Source organism: Podarcis vaucheri (genome assembly GCF_965113315.1).
Source record: "Podarcis vaucheri genome assembly, chromosome: 14".
NCBI lineage: Eukaryota > Metazoa > Chordata > Lepidosauria > Squamata > Lacertidae > Podarcis > Podarcis vaucheri.
This window is the reverse complement of record NC_138752.1, coordinates 32,027,730-32,038,106: the sequence shown is the minus strand read 5'-3', so window position 1 is coordinate 32,038,106 and position 10,377 is coordinate 32,027,730. Positions and strand designations below refer to the sequence as shown.

Sequence of the window (10,377 nt, the reverse complement as noted above, 5' to 3'; positions counted from 1 at the left end):
ACACCTTAATTTTAAGTCTCAGCACCATTACTAGTGGAATAATGGGCACACACTTAAGCTTCACCTTTGGTTTATTCACATCAGCTCATTTCAATAATATTCCATAATCAGGCACTGCTCGTTTTTTCCACTATTCCTGCATTTAGCAGTGCCCTCATTCAGCCTGAGGGTTGCCACTTTGCCACCAATGCATGTTACATCTTCCTTTTTCTTTTTTTTTAAAGGAAGTGTTATGTCAGTGGGTGACATTAAAGAAGGGAACTCTGAATGTTGCCTATCCCTCTGGCGGTTGGAAAAATGCAGAGAGATGATGACTCACCTGTAATTGAGAGAGAGTGAAAAATCCTAAAGGCATACTAATGAATCTTACGAGTGACGTTTTTTCAGATTCCCCTCTTGGCTCCCCTACCCCATCCCCCGGTAGGAAATCAGCAGAGCTCTCCCCACCCTAGAAGGGGCAGATCAGAAGGAAGGACGAATTTTGAATAATTTTTATTCCTTTCTCCCCAGAGATGGGCATCTTGTTCATTGACTTGTCTTCAAATATGTGCTATTTATAAGCTGTGCATGTGTCTGTTGCAAAAGGGTAAACCAAGGTACAGCCGGGGGGGGGGAGAGTTACGACAGGAGTCAAGCTTTGAAAGAATCCAGATGCCAGTTGTAATTCTGGGTATAATTCCCCTCCCTCTTTTTCTCTCTTCCTAGTCCAGAACAGAGAAATGATGTCAAAGTTGTCATGGTATCAGTATCTATGGCATGAAAATCATCAATATGATGTCATGGAGGGAGGGGTTGAGAAAGGAGGGTTTAGGATGGCAGCCTGGAAAGGGGGGAGGATTCATTTTAGCATTTTGCGGTAACATCCACATTGTCACGTTCTGCATCCCTCCTTTATGAATTATCTAGAACAATTAACACTTCTTCATTCTGTATTCGAGACTGCTGGTGTGGGTTAGAAGCCTATAAACATGCATTGAAGCAAGTTGGGGTGGAAGGAAAATCTAGCTATTTCCTGAGTGTTCAGAACATGTCACCTAATCCAGAACGACAGTCCTGTCAGGTAGGCCAGCATTTTCTCCAAATTGCAGGGAAAGGCTCACCAGAGGCCACTTGCTGTGTTGATGGTTAGAGGCAAGATTCAAACTTTGGGGACTTTCTAATTCATAGCTCTGCTTCTAGGCAACTGCTGCTACAGATCTTTTTTTATTCGGGGACGTAGGAAGTGGCCTTATCCTGAGTCAGACATTCAGTCCATCTAGCCTACTGCACTGACTGGCAGTGGCTCTCCAACATTGCAGATAGGGAGTCGTTCCCAGCCCAAACTGGAAATGCCATTGGGGATTATACCTTCTGCATGCAAAACAGGTGCTCTACCACCAAGTTGCAGCCCTTCAATGCTGCCTTCTACTGAATCAGACCGTTGGACCATCTAGCTCAGTGCTGTCTACACTGACTGGCAGCTGCTCTCCAGTCTCGAACTTTCTGCATGCAAAGCAGATGCCCTACCACTGAACTGTGGCTGTTGTAGTATTTATATTCTGCCCTTCTCAATATAGCAATTATAGTGGCAGCATACACAGTTCTTACCCATCCACATTTTACCCTCACAACAACCCTGTGAGGTAGGCAGTGACTGGCCGAAGGTCACCCAGTGAGCTTCATGGCTCCTGGTCTCCTAGGTCTAGTCCAGCACTCTTAAGCACTGCACCACGCTGGCTTTCTTATCTTTCTTTGGGGTATGGGAAAAGGGGAACCTACCGCCCACAGAGGGCCAGTCACTGCTTCCTCTGAAAGCAAAGCAAAACTCCCATCTCATTTCTTGGTATTCTCATTTCTTCAGCGGTGACATCACACACACCACAGGCCCAGTGCAAAGTCCCTGTGGACAGCGAGGGGCTCTCCACAAACCCATGACATTTTGAGGTGGGTGTGATTTAGATCCCTTGTGTTTTCTTGCGTCTCATGTTTCATTCTGTGCCTGAGTGGCAGGCCCAAGTGAGCTTCATGGCTGTGTGGAGATTTGAACCCAGCTCTCCCACAGCCTAGTCAAATCGGTTAGCTACCACACCATGGAACAAGCTCTCCCTTCTTCCTGTCCATTGGCTGTGACTGTAACTCGCTGCTCAGTACTTTCCCTCCTTCATGGGATGCATCCAATCTTCTTTCAGAGATGAGTCCCATCAACAAAACCCGCCTTTCCCAGAAAGCTTTCCCAATGGGCTGATTTGAGTTGTTTTTGATGGTTTACGCTGTCTTTGATTGGATCTTTTTAGAAATAAAAAACCCCCCAAACAAACCCAGTCTCGTTTTTTTATAGATGTGTCACGGTTTTCAATGCGGTTCTAGGTTGGTGTTTGAAATGTTTTGTCAGCTGCTTTGAGTGCTGTGAGAACAGCAGATACTGTGGCATGTAAAACATTAATTCTTAGCTATAGATACAGTGCTTTCAAAGTGTGCAAAAGGGACTTTGCATAAAGTTGGAACGGAACCTTTGGAAAGCCCCTGGAAGATTGCCCAAGAGGGCTTTAAAGGGTTCCCCAGCCCTACCTAGTTTTTAGACATACTTATGGAGGAGGAAAGGTCTTCCACCCAAGGTCTCCAAATGGAACATCCAGATTCAGAGGCTGTTGGACAAGATGAACCTTGGGCACAGGGCTCTATATCTCACACATATAACAAAAGTTCTAATACTTCTGTAATTATTATCAAAATACTTACGGACTGTCTAACAATCTAAAACCTCAACTTGGTGTACAAAAGGCATGCAAAGCCAGCAACCAAAAGAGAACACAGCCTGTGGGGTGTAGTGTTTAGAGCAGTGTTTCCCAACCACTGTTCCGTGGCACACTAGTGTGCCGCGAGATGTTGCCTGGTGTGCCGTGGGAAAAATTAAAAAGTTCGAAAGATATTTTTTTTAAAAGTCAAATTTTCGATTGGGGCGCCATCACTAGATGACCCCTGGGGTTCCCTCCCTCCCTCCCTCCCTCCCGCTCTGCGCCTCCCTCCTCCTCCTCCTCCGGGGAGGCCCTTCCTGGCTCTCGGCCAAGGCTTGGCGGCTGCCACTCACTCACTCGCTCGCCCACCCGTCCCTCCATCCCTGCACCCGGCCTCTCCCCCTCCGTCCCCGGCGCGGGGGCTGCCGGGATCCGTAGTCCCCTCGCCCTTGGGCTCCGCGCCCGCGTGGGGTGCGCGAACTACGTTTCCCAGCGTGGCCTGGCGGGCCGGGCGTTTTGTTTGAAGCGCTCTTCTCCCGGCCATGGAATGAGCGCAGCGGCGGCGGGCGGGCGGGCGGGCAGGGGCTCTTCCGCGCAGACCCGGCGCAGCCTGCCTGCGCCCCCGCAGAGATCGGGCGGCAGGATGGAGCCCGGGGATCCCCGCGGAGGCGGAGCGGCGGAGGCGGAGGCTGCCCCCCAGGTAGGGCTGCGTCGGGGTGTGTGTGTTTATTTTTGCAATGCTGCATCCGCGCCGGAGGGGACGCATCGGACCGCGGGGAGACCCCTTGGCGGGCGTGCAAGGCAATGCATGCGTGCAGGCGTTGCATGGAGTGCAGTGCAATGCAATGGCAACGCGGCGCCCTGTATGCATGCATGCAACTTCCACCGGTGCTCCGGACTTGGCAGGTGAGGGGGGTCCCCAGTGGGCGGCAGAGAGAGCCGGGAGGGCGAAGGGGAGCCGAGGGGAGCAGCGCTGCTCCCCGAGCCGAGCCCGGGGGGAAACTTCAGCGTCGTTGCGCCGGGTGTTGGAAGCGGAGGCTGGCGGGGGCCCCTCACCTGCAAAACCTGGTTGCCTCTCATATATTTCGTGCATTGCATTCATCGCCCGCTTTCTCCTCCAAGGAGCTCCCGGGGGCGCGCGTGGTTCTCCCAGTGTTATCCTCGCAACAACAGCCCTGCGAGGTGGGTCAGGCGAGTGGCCCAAGGGAGCACCCAGGGACTGTCCTGGCCAGGTGGGGTGATTTGAACCCTGCTCTCTGCCCGGTCTTTGTCCTCATTTAGCCCCCACATGTGCATGACTGTGCATGATTGAGGTTTTCCCCCCTCGTCTTGGCTATGGTGTGAGTCTGTCCTGTTAATTAATGGGGTTCTGCCTTCGGAGAAGATGAGCCAGCCCTCAAGGAGGTGATTATGTAATTTGCTAGCAATTCATGTCCCTCCCGGCGTGACGCTGCGCGCTGACGTCACGGGGCTGTAATGGTGGTGTGCCTCGAGATTTTTTTCATGAAACAAGTGTGCCTTTGCCCAAAAAAGGTTGGGAAACACTGGTTTAGAGTGCTGACCTAAGGCTTGGGTGACCCAGATTCAAATCCCCACTCAGCCATACAAAGTTCAGTGGGTGACCTTGGGCCAGTCACAGCCTCTCAGCATAAACTACCTTGAAAAGTTCATTGTGAGGATAACAGGGGGGATGGGAGGGCCATGAGCTCCTTGGAGGAGGAATGATGATAGATAGATACTTGGGAGGAACCTTCTTGTCACACACCCTCTTTTCTTAGGGTGCAAGCAGTACTGCGAGTTGCAGGAGGCAACTGATGAATGGGTGTGCGGAATAAAATATAAAATAAGGAGCACCGATAAGTAGAAATGCAAAATAATAAGTGGGGGGGGGGGAGCTGTCTTGGTGGGAGGGAGATCTGCAACAGTAGGCAAGAAATGAAGCGTGCACCAAACAGGGCAGGGGAGGAGCGAAAGAAAAAGAAGGAAGCATCTGGAGAATATAAATACATCCTTTAGATGTGTGGTTTATGTGTGTGTACTTTAACACATGTTAGGAGCATAAGAAAAGCTCTGCAGCTGGATAAGGACAATGGCCCATCTAGTCCAGCATCCTTTTCTCACAGTGGCCCTTCATATGTCTCATTGGGAAGCCCACAAGCAGAATTCCCCTTCTGCAGTTTCCAGCAGCTGGTACCCAGAAGCATTGCTGTGGAGCCAGAGCATAGCCATCCTGGCTAGTAGCTGTCAAGGAGGGGGGGGGAGCCCTCTCCAGCCCAGGAGATAATAAAAATAGCAATTTATAGTAGAAAACAAATACAGGCAACTGAATCTAGCATGGAGCAACTTTGAAGTAAAAACCCAATCCAGCTATCATCTATCTATCTTTCTATCTATCTATGTTTATTTAAATAAGGCAAGCTTCTCAATTGCACAAACTCTTAGCCGAGAGTGTAAAAACAAGAAAAGCTAATAACTAAATTCCAATTACCCGTTAATACGTACAAAGAGGAGTTACCATGGGGATATTTTTGCAGCTGCAAAAATTATGGCCGTCAGCCAGCCCAATCACAAGCTTATCTACAAAGAACCTAACTAACAGCACCTGGGCTTTACTAATTAAACAAATCAGCACAAGGCTACTTTAACCTGGGCAAAGTAAATTCTTGACAGTAGCCATTGATGGCTTTCTCCTCCTTGAATTTGTCTAATCCTTTTTAAAGCCATCCAAGCTGGTTGCCACCGCTGCCTCCTGCAGGAGGGAGTTCCATTATCATGCTGGTGGATATCATATCAATATTTGCAAGTCAGAATCTTGAACTGAATGGCCAGTGGGTCTCTTATGGTAGCTGGCTAATTTGAGAAAGCTAAATCTTGAAAAAGTGACCCCAGGAAGGGTTTTTTAGGGTTATTTCAATGTAGATTGCATTTTAAGCAGAGGATCCATTCAATCCTGTTTTAAGAGGGATTTTGCCCTCATTGCAATGGCCTATGGGCTACCAGCAAGAACTATTTATTGGCTGGAGAAAGACACCCAATGAATTTAACAAAATACAACAACAACAATTATGCTCTTTTAAAATGTGGGGTTTATTGGGTTGTTTTTTATTTTGCTTATATATTTTGTGGTTTCATATTCTGATTTTGTTCTGTGAACCTGAGACCTTCGGGTATAGGGTGGTATATAAATTCAGCAATAAAAATAAAAATAAATAAAAATAATAAGTGCACCAGCACACTAGTCTGGACGTTTCCTGCCTCTAATGAGGAGGGCTGCAGTCCACAAAAGCTGCTGATGCCACAACCCCCTGAAGATGCTACTGTTGTTTCTGTTGCAGGGCTTCCCGTTTAAATATTATGATTACCCCCCCTCCTAATATTCTGATTACCTTTCCAACCCCCAACCCCACCCCACCTATTATTATGATCGCTTCCCCCCTCCCGCCCCAACACCCACACCCACCCCACCCACTAGGTTGGTCGCTGCAGCAGGAGCGAAGCCTGCGCGCGCTGAGAAGCTGAACCCGGACAGGCGAGCGGGCAGGTGGTGGCGCGAGCTTCCCGGGTCTCCGCCCGCCCGCGCCTGCTGCCTGGCTCGCTTTGCTGCCTGCCAGCCTCTGCCGCCGCCCGCCCGGCCGCTCGCTCGCCCCCCAGGCAGGCGCCGCCGCTTTCCCTTTCTGTTCTCTTCTCCGCTTGGAAGCGAAAGGAGGGCGCGCGAGCGAGGAGAGGGATCCGCAGAGAGGGCGCCTGGAGAGGAATCATGGAAGGAGCTTCCTTTGGAGCCGGCAGGGCAGGCGCGGCGGTGGATCCCTTGGAGTTCCTCCGGCGGCCTCAGACGATCCTGAGGATCATTTCGGGGGTAAGCCTCGCACCCCAAGCCACCCCCTCCCTTCGCCACTAGACCCACGCCTCGCGTGGCCTTTCAGAGCCCTCCAAAGGTCAACAAGCCTTGGCGTCGTCTGCTGCGCCCCTCCACCATATTGGGGGGGTTATTTCAATTTATTATTTTTATGTTGCAGACATTGTGCATGCAGTAGAAGGGAGGGAGGGGCGCGGGCAACGCTCAGGTGCGGTGGGAGGAATGACCTTTTTATTTTTGGCGTGTCGGTTTGAAGAAAAGAAAGATGACTCTGCATCGTCTGGCGTGTTTGTGGGTTAATGGTCGTGTGGTATGGCAGCTTCTCGGTTTATTTCTGGAGTGCCTAAAGAATCCCCACCTCTTTAAATGTCATTAATTCACCCCCACACACATACACACAGCAGGGGAGGGGGGGAATGCATGTGTGCCTTGAAGGAAAAGTCTGCTCCCCCACCTAATTTTCTCCTATTCGCCCCCCCCCCGCGCTCTGGTCAGGTTGTCTCTTTGCAGCCCCTCTAGGAGATATAGATCTACCCCCTCCCCATGCTGCCAATCTGCTCTTTTGCTACCTGGCTTTGCAACAGAAGGTGTGGAAAGACTTCTCTCTCTGCTCTTTTCTGGATCTGAAACCCACAGCCGAAGGTGTGTGTGTGTTTGGGACTGAAAAACCGTTCTGCCAGGAGACATTTTTTCTCTCTCTCCCCGCCCCACCCCCGCCACCTGCCTTGGCTGAATCCACCTGCAAGGCCTCCCCTTGTCGGAGGGATGGGTGTGGAATGATGTCACGCTTCCTTCTGCTGTGTTTGTCTTTCTTTTTCTCTCTCTTCCTTCTCGGAAGCGAGAGATGAGGGCAGCAGCACCACGGATGCCCACTTTGATGGCTGCTGGGTGACCGTTCTGGCTGCTCTCCTGGAAGGCGACAGCAAGATGGGTTCGGTTCAAAGGAGGGGCAGAATCATCTCTTGCTCACAGCCCCTTTTTGCTGTGGCTGAGCCTTTTGGCTTGGTGGTGTGGAAGGCAACGACGCTCTCATTTTTTTGTGTATGTGTGTATACAATGGGTGTGTTGTTATTTTGTTGGTATTATAATATCAGGGGCCTTGTCGGGCTTTTGGAGGGTTCTCAGTGCCACCTCGACTATGCTGCTCACAATTGATTAAATGTAAGATAGGAAACCACCCTACATTGAGGTTAACTCTTTGAGCTCTTTTAACTCAGTATTGTCTACACCAACCAGCAGAAGCTCTCTGAGGGTTTCAGACTAGAGAGCCACCATGGCATAGTGGTTAGAGTGTCGGACTAGGACCTGGGAGTCCTGGGTTTGGATCCCCACTCGGCCATGAAGCTCACTTGGTGATTTTGGGGCAGTTGCTGACTCTCAGCTTAGCCTACTTTGCAGGGCTGTTGTGAGGATTAGATGAGGAGGGAGATAAGCATTTACACCACCTGGAGCTCCTTGGAGAAAAAGCTGAATATAGAAAAAAATAAAAATTACCTAGACATACCCAGGGATGCTGGAGATTGAATTTTCTGCATGCAATCCAAGTGCTCTACCACTGATGTTTCTGTATGCAACTACTGATCAGTAGTCCTTTCCCCCAAAAGTAAAGTTCCCAGTCCTCTTGGTCTGAATAAAGGGCTGACTTGAATAGCAACCCAGGAAGCATTGCCTAGATTGACCATCAGCTTCTGTCCAGGGTTTCCGACAGGGTGTCTATCAAAGCTATACCTGGAGATGCCACTCAGGATTGAACCGGGGACCTTCTGCATGCAAAGCAGATGCTCAGCCACTGAGCTACAGCCAGGACCAGCCCACTTGTGTGTGGTGGACTGAGGCAGCTGCCTAAGGCAGGGGAATCCCATGGCCCACCCGTGCCGCTGCTACCAGAGTTTTGCAAGATCTCACTGGAAGCAGCCACGTGACCCCAGAAAGCTAGGCCTTGATGGACAGCAGCAGGGGCAGCCCCATTCAAAGGAATATGGAGGTGATCAGACCTCTGTGTAACTAGCTTTGGGACTGCTCAAGGGTGCTGTCTTCTTGCTCCCTCCTCTGCCCCCAATGTGGAGGAGTAGAACAGACTGACTGTGGCTAGAAGAGTTTATGATATTCATAACTTTGTAGGTGGCTATTGAGTACCTTCCGTATGGGGTGTTTCACTCTCCAGCCTATTGAGTTATGATTCTCCCAATTTAGGACCCATCAGTACTACAGAATTAGATTTATTTATCATGTATATAGATGGGATTTTTTTTCTGATTCTGCTCTCCTGGTGCTCAACATCCCACTCAGGGCAGTTAACAACAATCCAACCCTAAAATGCAATGGAATCCAAATCAAGCAACAGCAGTTTAATAAAATCAGAGACAAACACAACAGATAAAAAAAAAAAAAATAGAGCAAACATTCACCTAAACAAGTAGGTTTTTGGCATCTGGCAGCCTTTGCCAAGCTGGCACTCTCCAGACATTTTGGACTACAACTCCCATCATCCCCAGCCAGCACGGCCTTATGGTACTGGGACCGATGGCAGCCAAAGGCCCAAACATCTGGAAGGCACCAGATTGCCAAACACTGATCTGGAGGAAGGCTTTGCCTATGTAAGACAATAATAAAAATTGAAACTACTATATGAGCATCCCCAGAATGCCTTCCCTAGGTATCTACATTAGCCTGATTTCCATCTAGGTAGCCAAATTAGTCTGTAGCAGCAAGAAATAAGCTTGTGGCACCTTAAAGACTAAAAATGGTTTATTACGGCCTGAGCTTTTGTGGCATCACCTTAATCAGATGCACGAAGTGTTTGCAGGTATATATAGCTATCTCTCTACATTGGTACACGGGGGAAAACATGAATCACCTCCTTGACTGCAGTCTCTTTCAGGAAATCCTTGACACACATCAGTGCATGGAAATGTTCGTAATATCACTTAACACAGATTCATAATCCTTTCATAAACCCTTCTGGAAACTGGTGCCCTCCAGATAGGATCACAGGAAGCTGCTTTGATACCAAGTCAGATCATTGGTCCGTCTAGTGTATTCTCTACACTGACTGGCAGCATCTCGGCATGATGGCCTCTTAGCCCTACCTGGAGATGCCAGAGATGGAAGCTGGGATGTTCTACATGCAAAGCAGATGTGCTGATGGGAGTTGTAGCCTCAAATGGCCATGCTGAATGGAGCTGGTGGGAATTGCAGTCCAAAACATGGGGGGGGGGGGGCACGAGGCTGACAAAGATTGCTCCAAGACATTTAATCACTCATTTATGCAGATATAGTGTGTGGAAGTGACAGCTTAAGGAGGCTCCTGTTCCCCTCCTGCAGCTACAATTCCCAAAGTGGTTTAACAATTGATCTCTCTTCCCAAATCTGGGAACTGGAGCTCTGTGCAGGGAATATAGAGGTCCCCTAACAACTCTTAGCGAACTACAGCTCCCGGAATTCTTTGTGGGAAGCCATGACTGTTCAAAGTGACAGCACAGTGCTTTATATGTATAGTGCCAATGTGGCTGATGTCCTTGAAGAGGGGTTGCTAACCTGTGAGCCTCCATATGTTGGCTGGACTACAAATCCCATCATCTCTGATCGCTGGCAGTGTGGGCTGCTGGGAATTGCAGTCCCAACATTGTCCAGAGGGCAACAGCTTAAGCCACCCCAGGGAGGCCCAGAAGGACTTTGCTGTAATTTTGTGTCAGGGTTGCAGTGAAATCATCCCAGGGTGCTTTTCACCCTATTTTTGGGTCGGAGGTTAAGATCTTCAGACCCTGACTTGGAGCAAGAATTGTCTTCCCTGAGCATTAGCTTAAA

At 49.6% G+C, this 10,377-nt stretch overlaps 1 protein-coding gene across 2 annotated transcripts in view; it reads left to right on the top strand.

Moving 5' to 3' along the window:
• Positions 1–815: 815 nt before the first annotated feature.
• The window catches only part of SYNGR3 (synaptogyrin 3), a 33,562-nt gene continuing 24,000 nt past the window's right edge, over positions 816–10,377 (top strand). Inside the window, exon 1 of one of the 2 annotated variants that reach the window (XM_082199023.1) lies at positions 816–1,060. In XM_082199023.1, coding sequence (XP_082055149.1) covers positions 1,028–1,060 — 33 coding nt within the window. In that variant the 5' untranslated portion in view covers positions 816–1,027. Of the gene's footprint in view, positions 1,061–6,343; positions 6,571–10,377 lie in introns of those variants that run through there. The other variant, XM_082199022.1, reaches the window with a different exon arrangement.